Source organism: Aquarana catesbeiana, linkage group LG03 (assembly GCF_042186555.1).
Source record: "Aquarana catesbeiana isolate 2022-GZ linkage group LG03, ASM4218655v1, whole genome shotgun sequence".
Classification (NCBI taxonomy): Eukaryota; Metazoa; Chordata; class Amphibia; order Anura; family Ranidae; genus Aquarana; species Aquarana catesbeiana.
Window position 1 is genome coordinate 717375577 of NC_133326.1, and position 27590 is coordinate 717403166.

General features: G+C 46.3%; 1 protein-coding gene across 1 annotated transcript in view; it reads left to right on the forward strand.

The window, feature by feature from the left end:
- LOC141133703 (uncharacterized) overlaps nt 1-27129 on the forward strand; it is a 125769-nt gene extending 98640 nt beyond the window's left edge. Inside the window, exon 9 of the mRNA XM_073623200.1 lies at nt 26813-27129. Coding sequence (XP_073479301.1) covers nt 26813-26839 — 27 coding nt within the window. The 3' untranslated portion in view covers nt 26840-27129. The remainder of the gene's footprint in view (nt 1-26812) is intronic.
- Nucleotides 27130-27590: the final 461 nt, after the last annotated feature.

Consider the following 27590-nt stretch of genomic DNA (forward strand, 5'->3'; position numbering starts at 1 on the left):
TATGGGGATGTCTATTTGCTGGATTAGGCTGTCTCTTTGGATTGGGCTGTCTCTTTGCTAGATTTGGCTGTCTCTTTGTTATATGGGAATTTCTCTTTGCTATATGTGGATGTTTATTTGCTGAATTGGGTTGTTTTTTTTTTTTTTTTTTTGCTGTATAGGGCTGTCTCTTTGGCATCTTATGGCACTTATTTCCCCTCACCTGTCACACTGTCCCCTCACATGTCACACTGCCCCCCACCTGTCACACCCCCCCCACCTGTCACACTGTCCCCACCTGTCACACTCCCCCCACCTGTCACACTGTCTCCCACCTTATACACTTCCCCCCACCTATCACATTGCCCCCCCACCTGTCATACTGCATCCCACCTGCCACACACCCCCCCACCTGTCACACCCTCCACCTGTCACACTCCCCTCACCTGTCACACTGTCTCCCACCTGTCACACTCCCCCCACCTGTCATACTCCCCCCACCTGTCACACTCCCCCCACCTGTCATACTGCCCCCACCTGTCACACTGTCCCCCCATCTGTCACACTGCCCCCTCACCTGTCACCCCCCCCCGTCACACTTTGCTATATGGGGATGTGTATTTGCTGGATTAGGCTGTCTCCTTGGATTGGGCTGTCTCTTTGCTAGATTTGGCTGTCTCTTTGTTATATGGGAATTTCTCTTTGCTATATGTGGATGTTTACTTGCTGAATTGGGTTGTTTTTTTTTGTTTTTTTTTGCTGTATAGGGCTGTCTCTTTGACATCTTATGGCACTTATTTCCCCTCACCTATCACACTGTCCCCTCACATGTCACACTGCCCCCACCTGTCACACTGTCTCCCACCTTTTACACTCCCCCCACCTATCACATTGCCCCCCCCACCTGTCATACTGCATCCCACCTGCCACACACCCCCCACCTGTCACCCCCCCCACCTGTCACACTCCCCTCACCTGTCACACTGTCTCCCACCTTTCACACTCCCCCCGCCTATCACATTGCCCCCAACTGTCATACTGCCCCCCACCTGTCATACTGCCCCTCATCTGTCACACTGTCTCCCACCTTTTACACTCCCCCCACCTATCACATTGCCCCCCCCCCACCTGTCATACTGCATCCCACCTGCCACACACCCCCCACCTGTCACACCCCCCACCTGTCACACTCCCCTCACCTGTCACACTGTCTCCCACCTTTCACACTCCCCCCGCCTATCACATTGCCCCCAACTGTCATACTGCCCCCCACCTGTCATACTGCCCCTCATCTGTCACACTGCCCCCTCACCTGTCATCCCCCACCTGTCACACTTTGCTATATGGGGATGTCTATTTGCTGGATTAGGCTGTCTCTTTGGATTGGGCTGTCTCTTTGCTAGATTTGACTGTCTCTTTGCTATATGGGAATTTCTCTTTGCTATATGTGGATGTTTATTTGCTGGATTGGGCTTTTTTTTGTTTTTTTGCTGTATAGGGCTGTCTCTTTGGCATCTTATGGCACTTATTTTTGCAAATTAAAATAAATTTAGCAGTTTCATGTTTAGATGTTTTAATACTTTCTACTGTTTAAAAAAAAAATTGAAGTTATAATTGTATTATTATTATTTTTTTTTTTTTGGGGGGGGGGGGTGCAAGTAGCTGGCCTTTCCTAGGGCACAAAATAGTCTAGCACCGGCCCTGTCTGTCCAGCACTGCGGTATATGTCAGAGCTATATAAATGTATAATAATAATATTGTGTGAGTGTAGGGGGACATTAGAGTGTACATTTTTGTTTATTAAAAATCTTACAAACATAAAAAAAAACATATTTACATATCTACAAAATAACAAAAAATATATATCAGCAGGCAAAAACATAAAGAAACCTAAATATACCAACCTAAACAAAGCCATAACCTCCACCTAAACACCCTCAGGCTAAGAAACCATTACACCTTTAACCCATGCATGCAGCCTTTTTCCAAAAATACAATCGTATATAAAAATCTAGGAAATGTGAAACGACAGAAAGAAAGCTGTACACCCAGAGACTGACAAACAGCAGCTACGGAGACCTGACATTCCTCCATGCCTTTGTCCAGGCCCCCAGCCGCCACCTGTCCTTCTCAAGACCCGAATCTTCCCAACCTCACCCAGAATGTCGTGTACCACCACCTCGACAGGAAGGACATTTTTTCTGAATGGAAACCTGACACCGTGCATTCCATGTGAAGAAATGGACTACTAAGCTAACTAGGAAAAGTGTCTCAAAATCAAAATCCCGATGTGTCTCAAAGGCCCCGTACGACCACTCCGCATAACTCAAGTGGAAAGGAAAAGGATACCCAGAGCCCCATCCACCCGCTTGTAGACTTCTATATTGAAGAGGCACTGAAGCAAGAAGTGGTCCATTGTCTCCTCCACCCCACCACATTCCACTCTTGGACAACCACGGTTCTCCGCAGAGCGATGCTTCAGGTTGCCCTTTACACAGAGTTTGGCAACGAGTGCCAGGCCAAATCCTGAAACTTTAAATGAATTCTCTCTAGATTGAGCAAACACAGACCCTCCCTCATAACCGGGCCTGGGCAATCCCTCAAGGCCAGTGGCTCACTAAAGGCAGATTCAACAACCCTCCTCTCCAGGTCCTTCCTAGGAAGAGACTTAATTTCCTCCGCCGTTACTCGCCACTGCCGAAGCATTTTCAGGCATTTTCAGCATTTTCAACATAAGCCGGGAGCTCACCATGTCAGACCCTCAGGCTTTTCACTGGCCCACCCTCATAGCTTCGCAGAAAAGGGCTAAACCAGGACTGAAAAATGCCAACCCACCCTGGCGGTTCCTCTGCCAGCATGTTAAAAAAAAATTATGTTTCAAAAACATCAGAGAATAAAAAACCCACCAGGTTGACCATACCTAGGCCACCCATCCACCTGGGAAGGTAGGTTACAGACCTCTTAACAAGATTCAGTTTGTTCCCCCATAACAGTTGGAAGAAACAGCTGTAGATTCTCGCATAAAGAAACACTGGTAAAACACAGACAAAGCTGACATACAGAAATGCCGGGATCAGGTAAGTTTTAATCAGGTCAATCCTTTCCCTGTAAGAGACTTTCCAATCCTTCCAGGTGGCAACCTTGGCATCGGCATCTTGTAGCCTGCTTTCCCAATTTGCAAGGCCATAATCGCCAGGACCAAATTTGATGCCTAAAACTTTAATTTTCTGTCAGGGCTCTGGGAAGACGTCCGGAAGCTCAAAGCCATCGCCTTCTTCAATCATCCAAAAAACGTCACTTTTACCCTGATTTATTTTTGAGCCAGATGCCTCAGCATACTGCTCCATTACTGAGACCACCTCCTTCACCTCCTCTGTCCCAGAGATGAAAACAGACACATCATCAGCAAGGCCACGACCCTCAGAGGGGGCTCACCAGGAATGTCCAAAGGCACTCCGCACAACGGCCCGCCTTCTAACCTCCTGATGAAGGGATCGATTGCGAACGCTTATAGCAGAGGACTCAAAGGACACCCCTGACGCACACCAGAGCCAACCTCAAAGGGCCGTCCGATCCAACCATTCACAAGCATGAAGCTTTCAGCCCCTCTGTACAAGGTCTTCAGCCAATCGATAAAGGCCACCTCCAGGCCATACTCGCCAAGAAGCAGCCATAGGTACTCATGATTGACCCGATCAAAAGCTTTAGCCTGATTCAATGCCAACAGGTACTTTCACCAGCCTGCAGCCTGCACTGATCCAGGGCCTCCCCGACAGCTAACACTGCTGAAGAAGGGCTTCTACCCTGAACAGTGCTGGTGGTGAGGAAGTATATTGCCCACTACAGACGATAAATGCCAGAAAATTATTTTTGCCAGTATCTTTCTATCAACATTGAGAAGGCTAATGGGCCGCCAATTCTCAATTCTCAAAGAATCTTTAACCTTTGACAGAAGAATCACCACAGATTGTCAGGTGGAGGGAGAGAGCGAACCCTCTCTCAGACAGCCTCCACTAAATATGGGGCCAGAGTAACCTTAAAGTGCTTATAAAACTTGGCTGTCAATCCATCTGGCCCGGGCAACTTCTTAGTGGCAAGCTTATCAATAGCCTTAACCACCTCATCTGTAGTGATGTCCTCTGTCAAACTCACAAGAGAACTGCCATTTCCCAGTCCTGGAATAGAAATCAGAAAACCTGACATGCCTGCCCAATTGAGGCCCCTCCTACCCAGGAGGTCAACATAATATGACCTGGAAATTTCCAGGAACCCCGACTTGGACTTTGTCAGGGAACCCGTACTGTCAACCAGGACTACAACTGACTTAACTGCTCTACCTTGTTTGTAATTCTGGTAAGGGTCGGGCGAGTGATATTTCCCATAATCCCTTTTCCAAAACAAAAGAGGCATTCCTGTCATATTGACACTCCCTGAGCAAGAGTTTAACTTCAAAGATCATCCCCGGATCTTCATTATTCGAGACAAGCCTGTCAAGCTTCCTCCGCAGATTCTGGTAGGTTGTCAGGGCTGGGCTCAGCCTTTCCTTCTCTGAGTTGGCTGCTCAGCTGTCGGCTAATTGCCAGCTCCTTTCTCTCCACAGTGACCCAGCTGTCGATGATCTGATCGTCAGTCCTGGCTACTTAAAGCCGTCCAGCTCACTAAATCTCTGCCTTCGCATTTAGTCACATCTCAGAGACTTTCTCCTGCGTTCCTGTTGAAGACTTGCTCGGCTGACGTCCCTTCTGGCTCCTGATCTTGCTTGCTGTACTACTACGTTGATCTCTAGCTCTCTGACATTGGCTGACCACCCGATCTGGGTACTGAACTCTGGCTATGTATTGACTACGCCTACTCTGTTTACCTTTTTATTATTATTAAACAAGTGTGATTAACTGTACTTCTGTCTCGGTCTGATTCATGGTTTCTGACAGTAGGCGAAGGCTATGAATTCAGAAGATGCAGTCAGTCCACTTGTTGGTAATATTTTTTCCAGATTGGATGACCAGGATCACCACATGGATCAGTTTGCTTTGGCATTACAAATGCTCCTGAGTCGCACGGCTCACCTGGAATATTCCACTATGGCTTCTCTGGTACAACCTGCGTTGCAGGCCGTCCTTGCTGCTGCTCCAGTTTCTGTGCAGGCACCCGCCTCGAGTATTACCTCTAAAAGAGGCATTTCGGGTTCCGCTCCGCTTCCCCAGCGATTTGGGGGCGATCCAGTTCAATGCAGAGGGTTTCTAAACCAGGTTGAGATATACTTTGAGATGCTGCCCCAGACATTTCCCACAGACAGAAGTAGGTTTCATGATATCTTTGCTTTCTGAGAGAGCCTTGGCCTGGGCAAACCCTCTATGGGAGACGCAAAAACCCGTGGTCCTGAGTTAGCCAGAATTTGTGGCTTCCTTCAAAAGGGTATTTGACGTTCCTGCACGCTCCACTTCTGCTGCCAAGATCCTCATATCCATCAAACAGAGTACGAGAACTGTTGCCGATTACGCCATTGAATTCCGTACTCTGGCAGCAGAGGTTGCTTGGAACAATGAGGCCCTTGTGGCTGCCTTCTCTCATGGTCTCTCGGATAACATCAAGGATGAGATAGCAGCCCGAGATATACCCAAAGAGCTGGAGAGGTTGATCACATTTGCCTTCCTCATTGAATCCAGACTCAGAGAAAGACACTCTTTTAAGGAGCACTGGCACAAGACTCCTGTACATTTGTCTCCGAGCTTTGCAGTCCCACCCTAGCCTCCCTCACTTCCCATACCTCCTGGTACCGAGTCAGTCTGTGAAGATGAATCCATGCACTTGGGATTCACGCATCTCTCTGCGGATGAGAGAGCCCTTAGGAGGAGAGAGAGATTGTGCCTTTATTGTGGCCAGGCTGGTCACTTTTTGAAGTCTTGTCCTACCCCTCCAGGGAACGCCCAAACCTTGAGGTTCTGTCTGGTTTCGGTCACCCTTTCTTGGGCTGAGTCATCCGTCGAGATACAGGCTCTAATCGACTCTGGGGCTGCAGGCCTGTTCATTGATGCTGCCTTTGTATCGAAGCACTCGATTCCACTGCAGCTGCGTGACACTCCACTTGCCATTGAGGCTCTTGACGGGAGACCTCTACAGCCTGCCCATGTGACTCATGAGACTGTTCCATTGTTCATGGTCGTAGGGGCCCTTCACCATGAGATAATCCAATTCCAAGTTATTTCCTCACCTAAGTTTCCGCTGGTTATTGGTTATCCTTGGTTACAGAGGCACAACCCTTCTTTTGATTGGCTCCGTGCTGAGGTTCTGTCCTGGTCGTCACAGTGCAGTGAGAGATGCTTCCAGAAGGTAGCCAAGGTCCTGTGCACCTCTTCACTCTCCTCCCTGCTGGAGGAGTACCGCGATTTTAGCGATGTCTTTGACAAAGGTCAAGCCGGTACTTTGCCTCCACACCGGTCGTATGATTGCGCAATTGACCTTCAGCCTTTCTTAAATACCTGCCTCAATATGGGCACACCCCAATTTTAACTTCCTAGTACTTATTTTGTTACCTGTTTTTCCTTTTTTTTTTTTATAATATTATGTAGTATTTGTATGATTTTATATCTATATGACTATATGTCTGTATTCTTTTACATAAATAAACCATACATCATACATTTCTTGATGTAAGCGTCTGATCACGCGCCTTCCATCCACTTCCTACTAAACAGTCCTTTCCAGACCACCCCTGGTCAGCTAAGGCAGTGGACACGCTCCATCATCTCCCCCAGTCCTATCTCTGACTACAATACTACCTTTGTTTTACAGCAAACGATCTCACAAGCGCAGGAGTATTTTTCACCATATCTTGTTCACACTTTTGCATTAACCTTCAACCTGGTGCCATACTCCTTTGTCGGTCTTGGAGGATATGGCCATGGAGGAGTATGTTGCAGACGCACTTTCTCGAGGTTTTATCCGCAAATCCTCATCTCCTGCTGGTCTGTCGTGTGCTTCAGAGACTAAGAGAGAACAATCTCTATTGTAAACTGGAAAAGTGTGAATTCCATTGTGAACAGGTTAAATTCCTGGGCTATGTCATTTCCACTGCTGGTTTTTCGATGGACCCAGAGAAACTTTCAGCGGTCCTACAGTGGCCTCGACCCGTGGGTTTACATCCTCTGCAGCGTTTTCTTGGCTTTGCCAACTATTATCGGAAGTTTATTTGTAACTTCTCGTCTCTGGTCAAGCCCTTGACTGATATGACCAGGAAAGGTGGCAACGCACAGAGTTGGTTCCCTGGAGTCCATTAAGGCCTTTGAGAGTCTCAAGGCTGCCTTTGTTTCTGTTCCTGTGTTGGCACACCCTGATCCTACATTGCCTTTTATTCTAGAAGTTGATGACTCTGAGACTGGAGTTGGCACCCTTCTGTCTCAACGTCCTAACTCTGAGTGCGCTATGCATCCGTGTGGCTACTTTTCCAAGAAATTGTCACCAGCAGAGTGCAATTTTGAGATTGGTGACAGAGAGCTGTTGGCGATCATTTTAGCTCTGAAAGAATGGAGACATTTTCTTGAAGGTACCACTGTGCCGGCTCTCATTCTTACTGACCATAAGAATCTCACATTCTTGTCTGAGGCTAAGCGCCTCTCTCCCAGAGGGGTGCGATGGGCTCTTTTCTTGTCGAGTTTTAATTACATTGTCTCATTCTTACCTGGTACTAAGAATGTAAGGGCTGATGCCTTGTCAGGACAATTTTCCTCCACTCCCAAGATGGAGTCGGTTCTGGTTCCTGTGATTCCTCCTGATCGTATTCTGGCTACGGTTCGCACCAGTCTTACTTCTCCTTTGGGTGACAAAATTCTTGCTGCTCAGGTCGATGCTCCTCCTAAGAAACCTTGTGACCGCTGCTTTGTTCCCGAGAGTCTCCGTACTGCTGTGCTCCAGACTTACCATTCTCCCAAGGCTGCTGGCCACCCTGGGAAGAATCAACACTTTTGGGCAATTTCCTATCAATTCCTGTGGCCTAATCTATGTGCTGATGTAACCTCCTTCATAACTGCCGGTTCCGTGTGTGCTCAGAGTAAAACTCCACAACACCTTCCAGTGGGCCTCCTACAACCCATACCCAATGGAGAGAGGCCCTGGACCCAGCTGTCTATGGATTTCATTGTGGAGTTACCCAACTCCCAGGGAAACACAGTTATCCTTATGATGGTTGGCCGGTTCTCAAAAATGTTGAATTGTATTCCACTCAAGAAGTTGCCTACTTCTACGGAACTGGCTTCTATCCGCTTACATGGGCTACCCAAGGTGATTGTCTCAGACAGGGGTAGTCAGTTTGTGTCCCGGTTCTGGCGAGCCTTTTGTGCACAGTTGGGTATTCAGCTTGCTTTCTCCTTTGCGTATCACCCACAATCTAATGGGGCCACAGAACGAGCCAATCAGTCCTTGGAGCAATTCCTACGTTGCTATATTTCTGACCATCATAACAACTGGTCAGACCTCTTACCGTGGGCGGAGTTTGCTCACAATAGTGTCTTGAATTCAGCTTCCCGTTTGTCCCCGTTTATGAAGAACTATGGTTTCCAACCTTCCATGTTGCCTGCCTTGATTGTTCCGCAGAGTATTCCTGCGTTAGAGGAGCATCTCCGTGGCCTTCGTTCCTCTTGGGCATAAGTCCAGGAGGCTTTATGACATGCTATTGATAGGTACAGACTCCATGCTGACCGCAGACGCCTGCCTGCGCCTTCCTACCAGGTTGGGGACAGAGTCTTGCTGTCGTCTCGCAACCTCCGACTTCGTGTTCCTTCTTTGAAGTTCGCACCTCGGTTTATTGGGCCTTTCTGTATCCTTCGCAGGATTAACCCAGTGGCTTACGCGTTGGACCTTCCTCCTAGTATGCGCATCTCTAATGTGTTTCATGTCTCCTTATTGAAACCTTTGGTCTGCAACCGCTTTACCACCTCGGTGCACGTCCTCACCCTATACAGGTTGAGAACCATGAGGAGTATGAAGTACAATCCATTGTTGACTCCCGTAGGTTCCGTGGGCGCATACAGTACCTGGTGCATTGGAAGGGGAACGGTCCGGAGGAACGCTCTTGGGTCTCATCCTCGGACATACATGCCCCTGTCCTCCGTGATTTCCATAGACGTTTTTCCCTCAAGCAAAAGTGTGAACAAGATATGGTGAAAAATACTCCTGCGCTTGTGAGATCGTTTGCTGTAAAACAAAGGTAGTATTGTAGTCAGAGATAGGACTGGGGGAGATGATGGAGCGTGCCCCGCTGCCTCAGCTGACCAGGGGTGGTCTGTAAAGGACTGTTTAGTAGGAATGGGTGGAAGGCGCGTGATCAGACGCTTACATCAAGAAATGTATGGTTTATTTATGTAAAAGAATACAGACATATAGTCATATAGATATAAAATCATACAAATACTACATAATATTATAAAAAAAAAAAAAAAGGAAAAACAGGTAACAAAATAAGTACTAGGAAGTTAAAATTGGGGTGTGCCCATATTGAGGCAGGTATTTAAGAAAGGCTGACGCGTTTCGAGGAAAACCTCTTCATCAGAGCCAGGAGAACTGGAGCACAGTCTGTATGGCCCATACAGACTGTGCTCCAGTTCTCCTGGCTCTGATGAAGAGGTTTTCCTCGAAACGCGTCAGCCTTTCTTAAATACCTGCCTCAATATGGGCACACCCCAATTTTAACTTCCTAGTACTTATTTTGTTACCTGTTTTTCCTTTTTTTTTTATAATATTATGTAGTATTTGTATGATTTTATATCTATATGACTATATGTCTGTATTCTTTTACATAAATAAACCATACATTTCTTGATGTAAGCGTCTGATCACGCGCCTTCCACCCATTCCTACTAAACAGTTTTTCCCTCAAGCCCCGTGGTCCTCAGAGGGGGAGGGGTCATTGAGGAGGGTGTACTGTCAGGGCTGGCCTCAGCCCTTCCTTCCCTGAGCTGGCCGCTCAGCTGTCGGCTAATTGCCAGCTCCTTTCTCTCCACAGTGACTCAGCTGTTGAAGATCTGCTCGTCGGTCCTGGCTACTTAAAGCCATCCAGTTCACTTCATCTCTGCCTTCGCCTTTGGTCACATCTCTGAGACCTTCCCCTGCGTTCCTGTTGAAGACTTGCTTGGCTGACGTCCCTTCTGGCTCCTGATCCTGCTTGCTGTACTACTATGTTGATCTCTGGCTCTCTGACATTGGCATTGGCTGACTACTTGATCTGGTTTATGAACTCTGGCTATGTATTGACTACGCTTACTCTGTTTACCTTTTTTTTATTATTAAACAAGTGGGATTAACAGTACTTCTGTCTCGGTCTGATTCATGGTTTCTGACATAGCTGACATACTTATCAAGCTGTTCAAGCTGGAAGCAAACCCTGCAATAAAAAAACACTGCAAACTGTGCAATCAGATCAATCTATCCAAAAGTATCACACACAAAAATGGGACCTTCAATATCATGGGATCATACAGCTGTACCTCCAGTAATGTTGTGTACCTCATCCAATGCAACAGGTGTAGCAAAGGATCTTATGTTGGTGAAACAGGACAGAAGTTACAAGTGAGGATGAATTTGCACAGACATACCATCAAGGAACATAAGGAAGACAGTTTATGCACACCTGTGGGACCTCATTTCTCACAATCCGGACCACACTATAGAAGACTGCAATGTTTTAGTTCTTAAAGGGAATTTCAGAACTATCCAGGAAAGGAAAACGTTTGAGCTAAGAATGATACTTTTTTTTTTTGACACAAAAAATAATGGCCTAAATTTAGATATTGGTTTCCTCACTATACTAAAGTTTTATGACCCCCTCTGTGACTGTAATCCCCCCCCCCCCTTCCAGTCTATAGTTTTCCCTCTGTCTTATCTCACTTGCTGATAGCTTTATTACCATTGCCATACTATTGATTTGTATGTTTGTTTTTCTTTTTCCTTTTCCTCAGAGATTTTTTTTTTGTTTTGTTTTAACATTTTACCTTCTGCTAAAACTTTTGTGAATCAGTACTGCTTGGACCTTAAAGAAGGGGACACACCCCGAAAGCTTGTCCATGGAAAATGATATGTTAGTGCAAATAAAAAAAGTATCACGGACAGTACTCAAATTTCTCTACCATCATCCAGAAACTTAGAGCTATGGGGATCGGGAGCTTGGTCCCCAACCAAGCTACCTTAGAGAACAGGGGCAATTGGACTATCTCAGTACAGATTAAACTAGAGTAAATTCAAATATGTAAACAAATATATAGAAACATATATAAATATTTATTAATACATGATTAATAAGACATGGCAAACAACCAAGAACAGATTAAATGCATGGTAACAATCCATGTGTATCACCAAAATAATGGTCCCCAAACAGGGAAGATCACAGTGGGATAGTTGATCACGGATAACATCTCAACTAGCTTTGAGGTCTAATGCTGCTTCATCAGGAGGATATCTGTAATTTGATTGACAAATGATCAATAACAATACAATTGAGTAATAACAACATTTCATACAATAGTATCAGTAACAAAGTATAAATAGGGGAGGAACAGAGCTGCTTACCCAAGACCCGGCATGCACAGGGCACAAGACGTCACCAAGAGGTCCCCCGCAGTGACTGGGGGACTAACAAGTTAATGGACTGGTATCCAGATAGATGGAGTGAAACAGTTGAAATGGGTAGGCTATGCGCTTGGGGGTGCTGTGGGTGAGCGAATGTGACTGTGATGAAAGTGTGGCACAGGAGAAAGGGAGGTGGGGAATTGTGTGTGGATGAGGAAGTGAAAAAAACAAATAGGGGAGGGAAAAGGAAAGGGGGGAGGGGAAGGAAAGAGAGTAAGAAATTAAATTTAAAAATGGAAATTAAAGAGAAAAGAAAGGGGAAGGATGGGAAGGGGGGGGGGAGGAGAAAGAAAAGAGGGGAAAGAAGAAGAAAAGGGGAAGATAGAAGGGGGGAGATAAACTAAAAAAAAGAAAAAAAGAAAAGGGGGGAAAACAAAGATGCAGCGCAACCACCTCATTAAATTTACCTAAATATTTTTAAATGATGGTGAGAGCCCCCAAAATAGTGCACCTTTTTTATTATACGTATTACCCAAACACAGTGCAGTCTATGCAGTAGTGCTCAAAAGTTTGCATACCCTGGCAGAAATTGTGAAATTTTGGCATTTACAGTGGGGATGGAAAGTATTCAGACCCCCTTAAAACTTAACTCTTTGTTATATTGTAGCCATTTACTAAAATCATTTAGGTTCATTTTTTCCTCATTAATGTACACACAGCACCCCATATTGACAGAAAAACACAGAATTGTTGACATTTTTGCAGATTTATTAAAAAAGAAAAACTGAACTATCACATGGTCCTAAGTATTCAGACCCTTTGCTCAGTATTTAGTAGAAGCACCCTTTTGATCTAATACAGCCATGAGTCTTTTTGGGAAAGATGCAACAAGTTTTTCACACCTGGATTTGGGGATCCTCTGCCATTCCTCCTTGCAGATCCTCTCCAGTTCTGTCAGGTTGGATGGTAAATGTTGGTGGACGGCCATTTTTAGGTCTCTCCAAAGATGCTCAATTGGGTTTAAGTCAGGGCTCTGGCTGGGCCATTCAAGAACAGTCACGGAGTTGTTGTGAAGCCACTCCTTCGTTATTTTAGCTGTGTGTTTAGGGTCATTGTCTTGTTGGAAGGTAAACCTTCAGCCCAGTCTGAGGTCCTAAACACTCTGGAGAAGGTTTTCGTCCAGGATATCCCTGTACTTGGTCGCATTCATCTTTCCCTTGATTGCACCCAGTCATCCTGTCCCTGCAGCTGAAAAACACCCCCACAACATGATGCTGCCACCACCATGCTTCACGGTTGGGATTGTATTGGACAGGTGATGAGCAGTGCCTGGTTTTCTCCACACATACCGCTTAGAATTAAGGCCAAAAAGTTCTATCTTGGTCTCATCAGACTGGAGAATCTTATTTCTCACCATCTTGGAGCTCTTCAGGTGTTTTTGAGCAAACTCCATGCAGGCTTTCATGTGTCTTGCACTGAGGAGAGGCTTCTGTTGGGCCACTCTGCCATAAAGCCCCAACTGGTGGAGGGCTGCAGTGATGGTTTACTTTCTACAACTTTCTCCCATCTCCCGACTGCATCTCTGGAGCTCAACCACAGTGATCTCTGGGTTCTTCTTTACCTCTCTCACCAAGGCTCTTCTCCCCCGATAGCTCAGTTTGGCCGGACGGCCAGCCCTAGGAAGGGTTCTGGTCATCCCAAACGTCTTCCTTTTAAGGATTATGGAGACCACTGTGCTCTTAGGAACCTTAAGTGCAGCAGAAATTTTTTGTGACCTTGGCCAGATCTGTGCCTTGCCACAATTCTGTCTCTGAGCTCTTCAGGCAGTTCCTTTGACCTCATGATTCTCATTTGCTCTGACATGCACTGTGAGCTATAAGGTCTTATATAGACAGGTGCGTGGCTTTCCTAATCAAGTCCAATCAGTATAATCAAACACAGCTGGACTCAAATGAAGGTGTAGAACCATCTCAAGGATGATCAGAAGAAATGGACAGCACCTGAGTTAAATATATGAGTGTCACAGCAAATACTTAGGGCCATGTGATATTTCAGTTTTTCTTTTTTAATAAATGTGCAAAAATGTCAACAATTCTGTGTTTTTCCGGCAATATGGGGTGCTGTGTGTACATTAATGAGGAAAAAAATTAACTTAAATGATTTTAGCAAATGGCTGCATAATAACAAAGAGTGAAAAATTTACGGTGGTCTGAATACTTTCCGTCACCACTGTATATTGAAAATATGACTAATAATGCCAAAAAACTGTCTTTTATTCAAGGATAGTGATCACATGAAGCCATTTCCTATCACATACTTTTGTGGCTCCTTTTAAAATCATGATAACAGAAAACACCCAAATGGCCCTGATCAAAAGTTTACATACCCTGGAATGTTTGGCCTTGGCACAGACACAGAAGGTGGCACACACAGGTTAAAATGGCTATTAAAGGTTCATTTCCCACATTTGTGGCTTTTTAAATCGCAATTAGTGTCTATGTATAAATAGTCAATGAGTTTGTTAGCTCTCACATGGATGCACTAAGCAGGCTAGATGCTAAGCCATGGGGAGAAGAAGAGAACAGTCAAAAGACCCGCGTAACAAGGTAATGAAACTTTAGAAAGATGGAAAAGGATATAAAAAGATATCCAAAGCCTTGACTATGGCAGTCAGTACTATTCAATCATTTAATAAGAAGTGGAAAATTTGGGGATCTCTTCATACTAAGCCAAGTTTAGGTAGATCAAGAAAGAATTCAGCCACAACTGCCACAGGAACTGTTCGTGATACAAAGAAAAACCCCACAGGTGTCTTCAGGAGAAATACAGGATGCTCTGGAAAAAGATGGCGTGGTTGTTTTTAAGGAGCACAATACGATGATACTTGAACAAAAAGTGCTGCATGGTCAAGTTGCCAGAAAGAATCCTTTACTGTACAAGTTCCACAAAAAAGCCTGGTTACAATATGCCCAACAACACCCTGACATGCCTCATTGGGCTTTTTTGTGGCATTGGCGCAGTAAAGGCTTCCTTCTGGCAGCTCAACCATGCAGCTCTTTTTTGTTCAAGTATCGTTGAATTGTGCTCCTTAAAAGCAGCCACAACATCTTTTTGGAGAGCAGCCTGTATTTCTCCTGAGGTTACCTGTGGGGTTTTTCTTAGTATCCTGGGAAATTCTTCTGCCAGTTGTGGCTGCAATCTTTCTTGGTCTACCTGACCTTGGCTTGGTACCAAAAGAGCCCCGAATTTTCCACTTCTTAATAAGGGATTAAACAGTACTGACTGGCATATTCAAGGCTTTGGGTATCTTTTTATATCATTTTCTATCTTTTTAAAGTTCCATTACTTTATTACGCAGGTCTTTTGATTGTTCTTTTCTGCTCCCCATGGCTCCCCATCAGGAGGGACGTTTAGGAAATTAGTCCGTGCCATCACATGGGTGGCGCCGACCAATCAGAACCTTCATAGCCCGTCCTCTCAGTGGGGAAGAAGACCCGTGAATGGTATTTCTAAGTCCCAAAGCCGTGAGGTGGCTATAGCAGGGCTCAGAATGGGAAATTGCTGTGCTGTCACTTTTAAGAATCCTGTTCAAACTGTGATGCTGAATGGATTATCCTAAACCAGCCCAAGTCCAGCCTGGAGGCAAAGGCCCCCCTAGACTTAGGGGACCCCTCCTGGGTCACTGAAAGCCTCCTCAGAACTCCATCTTCCACTATCTGGTAATAGGGATGAGCCGAACACCCCCCGGTTCGGTTCGCACCAGAACCTGCGAACAGACCGAAAATTTGCACGAACATTAGAACCCCATTGACGTCTATGGGACTCGAACGTTGGAAATCAAAAGTGCTCATTTTAAAGGCTAATTTGCATGGTATTGTCCTAAAAAGGGTTTGGGGACCCGGGTTCTGCCCCAGGGGACATGTATCAATGCAAAAAAACTTTTAAAAACGGCCGTTTTTTCGGGAGCAGTGATTTTAATGATGCTTAAAGTTAAAAAAAAAGTGAAATATTCCTTTAAATATCGTACCTGGGGGTGTCCATAGTATGCCTGTAAAGTGGCGCGTGTTTCCCGTGCTTAGAAAAGTCCCTGCACAAAATGTCATTTTTAAAGGAAAAAAAGTAATTTAAAACTGCTTGCGGCTTTAATGTAATGTCGGGTCCTGGCAATATGGATGAAAATCAATGAAAAAAACAGCATGGGTACCCCCCCAGTCCATTACCAGGCCCTTTGGGTCTTGTATGGATATTAGGGGAACCCCGCACCCAAATTAAAAAAAGGAAAGGCGTGGGGCCACCAGGCCCTATATACTCTGAACAGCAGTATACAGGCGGTGTAAACAAGACAGAGACTGTAGGTTTGTTGTTAAGTAGAATCTGTTTGTAATTTTGAACTGGTACATTTTTAACGTGTTTAGCTCCAGCCAAAAAATCTATTTTAAGCTTTTTGGAAAACATAGGGAAGGGTTATCACCCCTGTGACATTTGTTTTGCTGTCTGTGCTCCTCTTCAGAAGATTTCACCTCATTTTTTGTCCCAATGACAAATGTTTTTTGAAAATTTGTTTTTTTTTGTGAAACAAAGATTAGTGATAAAGCATCAGTGGAAATGAGAAACGTTTTTCCCATATTAACTCTTACAGGAGAGAATTTCCCTTCCTAGGGGTAGATTTCATCTCACTTCCTGTTGTCTCCTTCCGTTTGCAAGTAGGAGTTGGATGTTTGAAAGTAGGGACCTGCCCTATATACGCTGCAGAAATTTGGGCCTTAGGTGTTGTTGTGGCCACAACACTGTAAGCCCTCACAGGGCCCTGCTGTGAAATATTAGATCAAGAATTGTAATTAAATGCCCTTGTTGAACAGGGGCAGAAAAATTGGGCCTTTGGTGGTGGTGGTGCTAGTGCCGCAGAAACGAGCCCTGCTGCAAAGTATTGCATCAAAAATTGTAATTACACGCCCCTGTTAAACAGGGGGTGAAAAATTGGGCCGTAGGCACTGGTGCTGGTGCCACAACACTGCAACCCTCACAGATACTCTAGTTGGAATGCAGGAATGAGCCCTGCTGCAAAGTATTGCATCGAAAATTGTAATTACATGCCCCTGTTAAACAGGGGCTGAAAAATTGGATCTTAGGCACTGGTGCTGGTGCCACAACACTGCAACCCCTCACAGATACTCTAGTTGGAACGCAGAAACGAGCCCTGCTGCAAAGTATTGCATCAAAAATTGTAATTACACGCCCCTGTTAAACAGGGGCTGAAAAATTGGGCCTTAGGCACTGGTGGTGGCGCCCAGAACCAAAAATGTTCTTAGAAGCTATCAGCGTGATCATTGAGGAGGAAGAGGATAATTACTCAGGATAGTCACTCAGCATCAGCATAGGCAGTCTTTGAAGGGATCTGAGATTTTTAAAAAAATGATTCGGTTACATCAGCATCAGGTGCTTGGTAGCTGGTGGTGATCCAAGACTGATTCATTTTTATGAAGGTCAGTCGATCGACCGAGTCGGTGGACAGACGCACCCTGTGATCGGTTACAAAGCCTCCAGCAGCACTGAATGTGCGTTCCGAAAGAACGCTGGATGCAGGACAGGCCAATAGCTCAATTGCATACTGTGCAAGCTCTGGCCAGTGATCCATCCTTAAGACCCAGTAACCCTTAGGATTTTTGGTGGGAAAGGTGTCCAAGTCAGATCTTGCCCCTAGGTATTCCTGCACCGTGTAAAACAGACGCTGGCAATGGTTGCTGGAACTGATTATACCTTGGGGCTGCAGACCAAAAAATTGTCTGAACGCATCGGTCAGACGGCCACCTTCTCCACCGCTCCTTCTTTGACTGACTAAAGCCTCAACAACACGTTGTCCAGAAACAGGAGTTTGTAACCTCCCAGTCTCTGGGAACGCGTTGCACAGACCTTTCTGCAAGGCCTCCCGAAGATGTTTCATCCTCTGCTCCCTCTGCGAGATAAGGTCCGCAACCTTACCCTTGTAACGTGGATCAAGGAGGGTTGCCAGCCAGTATTGATCATTCTCCTTGATACCACGAATACGAGGATCCTTACGCAGGCTTACGGGAGGCCATGCAGCGTAGGTTTGCTGAGGCATTCGGTCCGGAGTCCTCTGGGTCACTAAGGACGACATGGTCCGCAGCCACCTCCTCCCAGCCACGTACAAGTCCATGTGTTTCTTGGGACTGATCCCTTAAAGACTGCTGCTGATGCTGAGTGCCAGGCTCCACATCCATACTGACACAATCCTCCTCCTCCTCGTCTTTGTCCTCTTCCTGTGTGATCGGCGGGCACGCAGGAACACTGTCTGGATAAAGGGGGCCTTGAGAGCTAAGGAAGTCCTCCTCTTCCTGCCTCTGTTCTGCCTCAAGTGCCCTGTCCATTATGCCACGCAGCGTGTGCTCCAACAGGTTGACAAGGGGGACAGTGTCACTGCTCACCATCCTTGTGGTCTCCTCAAATGGTGACAGGACAGTGCATGCATCCCTGATCATGGCCCACTGTCGTAGGGAAAAAAAACAAGCTCCCCTGACCCTGTCCTGGTGCCATAGTCGCACAGGTACTCATTTATGGCCCTCTGCTGTGTGTGCAGCCGCTGCAGCATGGCCAACGTTGAGTTCCACCTGGTGGGCATGTCACAGATTAGGCGGTTCTTGGGCAGGTTAAACTCCATTTGGAGGTCTGCCAGCCGAGCACTGGCATTATATGACCGGCGGAAATGGACACAGACTTTCCTGGCCTGCCTCAGGATATCCTGTAAGCCCGGGTACCTGCCCAAGAACCGCTGCACCGCAGTTAGACGTGACCAAGACGTGAGCCAAACAGGGCACATGGGTCATTTGCCCCTGTCGGAAGCCAGAGAGGAGGTTGGTGCCATTGTCGCAAACCACCATTCCTGCCTTAAGTTGGAGTGGCATCAACCACCTCTGAACCTGCCCCTGCAGAGCTGACAGAACCTCTGCCCCAGTGTGGCTCCTGTCCCCCAAGCACACCAGCTCAAGCACCGCATGGCATCTTTTGGACTGCATACTTGCGTAGCCCCTTGAACGGCTACGGAGCACCGCTGGTTCCGAGGACAAAGCACAGGAAGAGGCCATGGAGGAAGAAGAAGAGGAGGGGGTGGAGGAGAGAGGTGTGTCACAATCATTAGTAGTGGCATTTTGGAGGCGTGGTGGCAGAACAACCTCCAACACTACTGCACCTTCCCAGCTGCCAGCAGAGTCACCCAATGCGCGGTAAAACTTAGGTAACGTCCCTGTCCATGCCTGCTGGACCATGAGTCAGCTGTAATATGCACAGCCCTGTCCAGCGAGGCCAAGACATTGCCTTCCACATGCCGGTAGAGAGCCGGAATTGCCTTCAGTGAGAAAAAGTGGCGTTTGGGTACCTGCCACTGAGGAACCGCACATTACACAAACTCACGGAAGGGGGCAGAGTCTACCAACTGAAAAGGCAGCAGTTGAAGTGCTAGCAATTTAGCCAAGCTAGCTTTCAACCGCTGGGCATGTGGATGGCTGGGAGCGAACTTCTTTCGGCAGTGCAGCAGCTGGGGCAGGGAAATTTGCCTGGTACAATCTGATGTCGGTGTACCGAAAGCAGATTGCCCACAAGTACTTGGCTGTGACACACCTAATTCTACACCTTCATTCCTCTCAGTGCAGGTCTCAGAGAGGACAGAAGGTTTAGTGCGGTTGGGGATCTCAGCTGATGAGGAGCAAGGAGAGGTCCTCTTTGTTCTATGGTGTGGGTCTTTTAGATACGCTTGCCAATGAACTGCATGGCAGGTCAACACATGTCTCATCAAGCATGTGGTGGCCAAGCAGGAGATGTTTTGGCCATGCGAGATACACTTGAGTCATATGTTGCAAATAGCAGCAGTGCTGATGCACTCGTCTCAAAAAAGGCCCACACCAAAGAACTTTTTGAATAACGCGCAGAGACTGCAGCGCCCTGCACATGCGGAGCTTTGGGGTGTGATGCAGTCAGTGTGCTGCCCTTAAGCTGGCCCCTGGAGGGCATTCTGCCTCGTTGGTGATGTGCTGCCTCCTCCTCCTCCTCCTCCTCCTCTCTCCTATCAGGCACCCACGTTGAGTCAGTGACCTCATCATCCCCTCCCTCCTCATCACTGGAGCAAACCTGGCAGTATGCTGCAGCAGGGGGAGCATGACTGCCAGATTGCTGTCCTTCTTGGGCACCCCCTCTGTCCGTGCTCACGTTACTGCCTTCATCTAGCTCAGTATCATCATCAGAGCCTTCCAAACGCTGGGCATCCTCCTGGAGCATGTACCCAACACTGTGGTCAAACAGTTTGAGGGACTCCTCAGGAGGACATGGTGGGGCTAGGGAAGGATTCACTGATGACATTGAGGGAAGAGGCCGTTGCTTTGCCAGACAAAGTACCCTGAGCATGGGTGAGAGAGGATGAGGAGGATGAGGACGGCTTGGTCATCCACTCGACCAAGTCTTCCTCATGTTGCGGCTCAACACGGCCAGCTGCCAAAAAAAAGGCCAAGCGTGCCCCACGGCCACGTGCTGATGAGGATGCACCGTCTCCACGACCAGCACTGCTTCCTCTAGACACAGAGCATGCTTGCCCTCTTTTATTGGCTTGTGACTGTCTGCCTCTCCTTGTTGGCCTTCCAGACATACTAATGGCCTGTAGCTGCAGTAAGCTGGGATATATATATATATATATATAAATCAACTGCCTACCTGTAGTATGAGAACACCACCAACCTTCTACAGGTAGCTTTAGCTGAACACTGTGCAGAGATCGTAAAAAAGTAACTTGTAGCTTATTTAGCTGCCTGCGGTAGTGATAGGATCAGGAAAACACCACCAACCTTCTACAGGTAGCTTTAGCTGAACACTGTGCAGAGCTTGCCAAAAAATAACTTTTAGCTTATTTAGCTGCCTGCGGTAGTGATAGGATCAGGAAAACACTACCAACCTTCTACAGGTAGCTTTAGGTGAAAACTGTGCAGAGCTCGCACTACACTAACTTGTAGCTTATTTAGCTGCCTGCGGTAGTGATAGGATCAGGAAAACACCACCAACCTCCTACAGGTAGCTTTAGGTGAACACTGTGCAGAGCACGCCAAAAAATAACTTGTAGCTTATTTAGCTGCCTGCGGTAGTGATAGGATCAGGAAAACACCACCAACCTTCTACAGGTAGCTTTAACTGAACACTGTGCAGAGCTCGCAAAAAAATAACTTGTAGGTTTAGCTGAACACTGTGAGGAGGACGCACTACACTAACTTACTTTTAGCTTTAGCTGAACACTGTGCAGAGGTCGCACTACACTAACTTGTAGTTTTAGCTGAACACTGTGAGGAGGACGCACTACACTAACTTGTAGCTTTAGCTGAACACTGTGCAGAGGTCGCACTACACTATCTTGTAGTTTTCGCTGAACACTGTGAGGAGGACACGCTACACCAACTTGTAGCTTTAGCTGAACACTGTGAGGAGGACGCACTACCCTAACTTGTAGCTTTAGCTGAACACTGTGAGGAGGACGCACTACCCTAACTTGTAGCTTTAGCTGAACACTGTGCAGAGGTCACACTAAACTAACTTGTAGCTTTAGCTGAACACTGTGAGGAGGACGCACTACACTAACTTGTAGCTTTAGGGGCGTGTTCTAAACCCCCTGAGCCATAATTGGCCAAAGCCACCCTGTACATGTTTGGCCAATCATCAGCCAGTAATGCACTGCGATGCCGCATTGAATTATGTGCCATGACGCGCCACACGAATTTGGCGGCCCATATGAGTGGCTTTTTGAGACACACATACGACCTATATGTTTCTAACAGTGCGGTGCTATGGAAGCACCTATACTATGTGAGTACCCTGTATACTTTATTAAACATTTGCAAGTTTTATAAAGCAATTCAAGCACTATTGGAGTCTTTTCTTTTCTCTGCCTATACCCTGTTGCTAACTACTGAGGGGGAGACAGTGGGAGGAACATAGGAGCCAGCTGGATTTATCTCATTGAGCCCTGGGCTGACACTTTGTAAGAAAACACTATTATATTTGCACATGTATATGGGTATGTGATCAGTGTTAGCAGCTGGTCTGGTGTATTTATATATATCTTTTTTGCACATATTTTATTTGGTGGATGTTGGGCAGCTCGCAAGATTTTTTTCTTCTTTTTTTTTTCTTCCACCCAACTCACCATGGCTGACTCAGCCACCCTGCCAGGAATTCTGCCTGGGGATTGGCCAAGTTCCCTCAAGTATGCAGATTAGCCCTCCTGGCCTCCGCCCACTAACTTCTGGAAGTTTCTCCAAACTTCCAGACCCAGGGGGAAGTATCAGAGACCTGCCTCTGTGAGTCATCCAGCCTGACCTGCAGTAAACCTTGACCCAATTTTAGATTCACAAGCTAACCATGAGCCAAACATTAATCTACCTGCACTAAACTGGTAGCACACTAGAAGGTGCTACACTAGTTACAACAAGAGGGCCGTCCCTTCATAGAAAATCTTTACAACAGCCATTTCTAAGGGTAAAATGAATAGTCAGTTACCCTGGGACTCTATACGAGCAGCCCCAGTCCTTTTAGCAACTTCTGGCAGTTATTTCCCCAAGCACATGCACACCTGGGAACCCCAATCAAAGTCTTATTTACAAATTCCAAGGCCAGCCATCTGCCTGTTGGAAGGTGCAGTCTACTTTCTCCACTGCAGGTGGCGCTCGTCCGCAGTGGCATTGCAGTTGGAAAGGAAGTCAGGAGGAACATTGTTCATCTATGGTTTCCTGGGTCACTGGGGAATAGGGATGAGCCGAACACCCCCCTGTTCGGTTTGCACCAGAACATGCGAACAGGAAAAAAGTTCGTTCGAACATGCGAACACCGTTAAAGTCTATGGGACACGAACATGAATAATCAAAAGTGCTAATTTTAAAGGCTTATATGAAAGTTATTGTCATAAAAAGTGTTTGGGGACCTGGGTCCTGCCCCAGGGGACATGGATCAATGCAAAAAAAAGTTTTAAAAACGGCCGTTTTTTCAGGAGCAGTGATTTTAATAATGCTTAAAGTCAAACAATAAAAGTGTAATATCCCTTTAAATTTCGTACCTGGGGGGTGTCTATAGTATGCCTGTAAAGGGGCGCATGTTTCCTGTGTTTAGAACAGTCTGACAGCAAAATGACATTTTGAAGGAAAAAACTCATTTAAAACTACTCGCGGCTATTGCATTGCCGACAATACACATAGAAGTTCATTGATAAAAACGGCATGGGAATTCCCCAAAGGGGAACCCCGAACCAAAATTAAAAAAAAAAAATGACGTGGGAGTCCTCCTAAATTCCATACCAGGCCCTTCAGGTCTGGTATGGATATTAAGGGGAACCCCGGCCAAAATTAAAAAAAAAAAATGACGTGGGGTTCCCCCTAAATTCCATACCAGACCTCAGGTCTGGTATGGATTTTAAGGGGAACCCCGCGCCAAAAAAAAAAAAAAAAACGGCGTGGGGTCCCCCCAAAAATCCATACCAGACCCTTATCCGAGCACGCAACCTGGCAGGCCGCAGGAAAAGAGGGGGGGACGAGAGTGCGGCCCCCCCTCCCTCCTGAACCGTACCAGGCCACATGCCCTCAACATTGGGAGGGTGCTTTGGGGTAGCCCCCCAAAACACCTTGTCCCCATGTTGATGAGGACAAGGGCCTCATCCCCACAACCCTGGCCGGTGGTTGTGGGGGTCTGCGGGCGGGGGGCTTATCGGAATCTGGAAGCCCCCTTTAACAAGGTGACCCCCAGATCCCGGCCCCCCCCCTGTGTGAAATGGTAAGGGGGTACATAAGTACCCCTACCATTTCACAAAGAAAGTGTCAAAAATGTTAAAAATGACAAGAGACAGTTTTTGACAATTCCTTTATTTAAATGCTTCTTCTTTCTTCTATCTTCCTTCATCTTCTGGTTCTTCTGGTTCTTCTGGCTCTTCTGGTTCTTCCTCCGGCGTTCTCGTCCAGCATCTCCTCCGCGGCGTCTTCTGTCTTCTTCTCCTCAGGCCGCTCCGCACCCATGGCATGGGGGGGAGGCTCCCGCTCTTCTCTTCTTCTTTTCTTCTCTTCTTCTCTTCTTCATTTTCTTCTCCGGGCCGCTCCGCAATCCATGCTGGCATGGAGGGAGGCTCCCGCTGTGTGATGGCGCTCCTCGTCTGACAGTTCTTAAATAACGGGGGGGCGGGGCCACCCGGTGACCCCGCCCCCCTCTGACGCACGGTGACTTGACGGGACTTCCCTGTGGCATTCCCCGTGACGTCACAGGGAAGTCCCGTCAAGTCACCGTGCGTCAGAGGGGGGCGGGGTCACCGGGTGGCCCCGCCCCCCCGTTATTTAAGAACTGTCAGACGAGGAGCGCCGTCACACAGCGGGAGCCTCCCTCCATGCCAGCATGGATTGCGGAGCGGCCCGGAGAAGAAAAGAAGAAAACAAGAAGAGAAGAGAAGAAAAGAAGAAGAGAAGAGCGGGAGCCTCCCCCCCATGCCATGGGTGCGGAGCGGCCCGAGGAGAAGAAGATAGAAGACGCCGCGGAGGAGATGCTGGACGAGAACGCCGGAGGAAGAACCAGAAGAGCCAGAAGAACCAGAAGAACCAGAAGATGAAGGAAGATAGAAGAAAGAAGAAGCATTTAAATAAAGGAATTGTCAAAAACTGTCTCTTGTCATTTTTAACATTTTTGACACTTTTTTCGTGAAATGGTAGGGGTACTTATGTACCCCCTTACCATTTCACACAGGGGGGGGGGCCGGGATCTGGGGGTCACCTTGTTAAAGGGGGCTTCCAGATTCCGATAAGCCCTCCGCCCGCAGACCCCCACAACCACCGGCCAGGGTTGTGGGGATGAGGCCCTTGTCCTGTTGAGGGCATGTGGCCTGGTACGGTTCAGGAGGGAGGGGGGGCCGCACTCTCGTCCCCCCCTCTTTTCCTGCGGCCTGCCAGGTTGCGTGCTCGGATAAGGGTCTGGTATGGATTTTTGGGGGGACCCCACGCCGTTTTTTTTTTTTTTTTTTGGCGCGGGGTTCCCCTTAAAATCCAGGTCTGGTATGGAATTTAGGGGGAACACCACGTCATTTTTTTTTTTTAATTTTGGCCGGGGTTCCCCTTAATATCCATACCAGACCTGAAGGGCCTGGTATGGAATTTAGGGGGACTCCCACGTCATTTTTTTTTTTAAATTTTGGTTCGGGGTTCCCCTTTGGGGAATTCCCATGCCGTTTTTATCAATGAACTTCTATGTGTATTGTCGGCAATGCAATAGCAGCGAGTAGTTTTAAATGAGTTTTTTCCTTCAAAATGTCATTTTGCTGTCAGACTGTTCTAAACACAGGAAACATGCGCCCCTTTACAGGCACACTATAGACACCCCCCAGCTACGAAATTTAAAGGGATATTACACTTTTATTGATTGACTTTAAGCATTATTAAAATCACTGCTCCTGAAAAAACGGCCGTTTTTAAAACTTTTTTTTGCATTGATCCATGTCCCCTGGGGCAAGACCCAGGTCCCCAAACACTTTTTATGACAATAACTTGCATATTAGCCTTTAAAATTAGCACTTTTGATTTCTCCCATAGACTTTTAAAGGGTGTTCCGCGGCATTCGAATTTGCCGCGAACACCCCAAATTGTTCGCTGTTCGGTGAACTTGCGAACAGCCAATGTTCGAGTCGAACATGAGTTCGACTCGAACTCGAAGCTCATCCCTACTGGGGAAGCTATCCAATTGGAAGTTGCTGCCCTATGTGACTCTAGCAGCTACCTTGGGTCAGGCAGAGTCTATTTAAGGCCATGGCTTCCAGGCTTGGTGCACATTTTGCGAGTGGGTAGAGTAGGGACAGGTATTTCATCTGGTAGGGACAGAACTAGTGTCAGGGAACAGTTCCTGGTGAGTAGGGAAAGCGTAGGGCTCCCAACTTCCCTGGACATCTTTCTGCTTGGGCACGAGATGGCCCCTGCTAACAGGCACTGTCAGTTTGGCTGAAACCTGCTCTCTACTCTCTACATAACTGTTGGACCTGTGAGTGTTCCCGGTTGGGTTGTCTTCCCACCAGGTTTATTGTGAACTATTTTTGCACTATTTTAAAACAAGTTCTTTCATCATCTTTGGTCTGTGTGCATTATCGCTGCAGGACTGCGCTGCACCCTACCTACATGCCACCCAGTTTCAATGTGACACTCTCCATCTCTAGGCCTCCACCGGAGCTATACTCAAGCAATTAATCAGGTCACCTTCAGGCCCTCAGCCTAGTATCTGCCCAGATCCCACAGCAACTGCTTAGTACACACTCTGGCTGTATCCCAGAGGCCCAGCCCCAGGATAAAACAAGTCTGAGCAAGCCTTCCAAACATTAATCTTCTACCCAGCCACCTTGTGGATGCTCCCTCCCAGGGATTGGCTGAGGTCAGATAAATATTCATAACTTCAGTGGCTGACGCTCCTAGCTATTTCTGGAAGCTTCCCCCAGAGGCAGACAGAAGCAATCAACCACCAAGCCTAGGAAAACCTACATAGTTACATAGTAGGTGAGGTTGAAAAAAGACACAAGTCCATCAAGTCCAACCTATGTGTGAGATTATGAAAACCTGACCAGAAAAAAAAAAAAAAAAGATTACTGCACAGCAGAGCCAAAAACTAAATTTAGCTTGACTAGGGAGGGCAGGGTGCTACCCACACAGTCACCTAAAAAATAGATATTTTCTTGTAAAATGATTCACCGGGTTGCAACAACATCAACTGATTTGGATGGCCTTTGCAAAAGAATGCCTATGTAAGTGAACGCAATGTCATTGAAATTTTTCAGATTTTCATCGATCACCAAACCTGTAAAAAAGGCACCTTCGTGTGATATCATTTTCATCAGCTGACTTTCTTGATTATATTTTTGGGTAAATCTATAGGAGTGCACAAATTGCTTAAATGTGTTGGGAAAAAATTACAAGAAAATGCACTCTTTCTATTTTGAATTATTTATTTCCAATAAAAAAAAAACAAGAAAAAAAAATATATGTGCCCAAATTTGCTACCAAATTAAAGAACATGTGTCTCCCAAAATTGTATTATACTTTAGGGTAGACTACAAAACCTAAAAGATGTCCAGAACCAAGACGTTGCTGAAATGAATAAATGTTCTGAGACTCAAGGAGATTTAGGGAAAAAAAGACCCGGGACTCAGGTGGTGAGGATTCATCTGTTTTTGTCCTTATTATCGACTCCACCCCTGGTCACTAATGACACTTATCTCCTACAGGTTCTGGCAGAAGAACGAGCCCAATAATTATGAGGGAAAAGAAGATTGTGCTCAACTGAAAGCTGGAAATGGCTTGAATGATGTTTCATGTGGTACAGAGATCCCATACATCTGTGAGAAGGAATTACACTGAATTGTTCTGCTGAACCTCAGAAACCACCTTCTGTCTCCATCATCTCTTCTCCAGCTTCTTACTACAAATATAGAATATACTAAAGAGAAATATGTAAACTTCCACTGACTGCCTCCTAAAATCGGTAGCCACCTGACTGATGTGGTGAATCTCTAAAATCAATACTTAAAGGGGTCCATTTTTTTTTTTTTTAAATGCATAATCAATCATCCAGCACATTGCATACACATTCACTTTGTGTGAAATGGCAAAAATGAATGTTCTTTAGGCTATGTTCTCCTCTAACTAAATGTTCTCTTATTATGGACAGTACTAAAATACCACATTATGGACACTAGATGGAGCTGAGGAGCATAAGAAATACATACTGTACTGTATGTCTTTGCAACAAGAAATTCATTCTAAAAATTCTAGAGAACATTAAAGGGAATTAGTAACTAGACATGTGCACAACGGAAAAATGTGTTTTGTTTCGTTTTGGATTTGTTAGTTAATAATTTTGTATTGTCATATTCATTATATTAGAATGATTTATTTTCGGAATTAGTTTTGTTTATTTGGACTTATTTTGTATATTTGTTATTTTCAAATCGATTTGAAAAACAAAATTTGAATTTTGGAAGACAGCTATATTCATTCTATTCT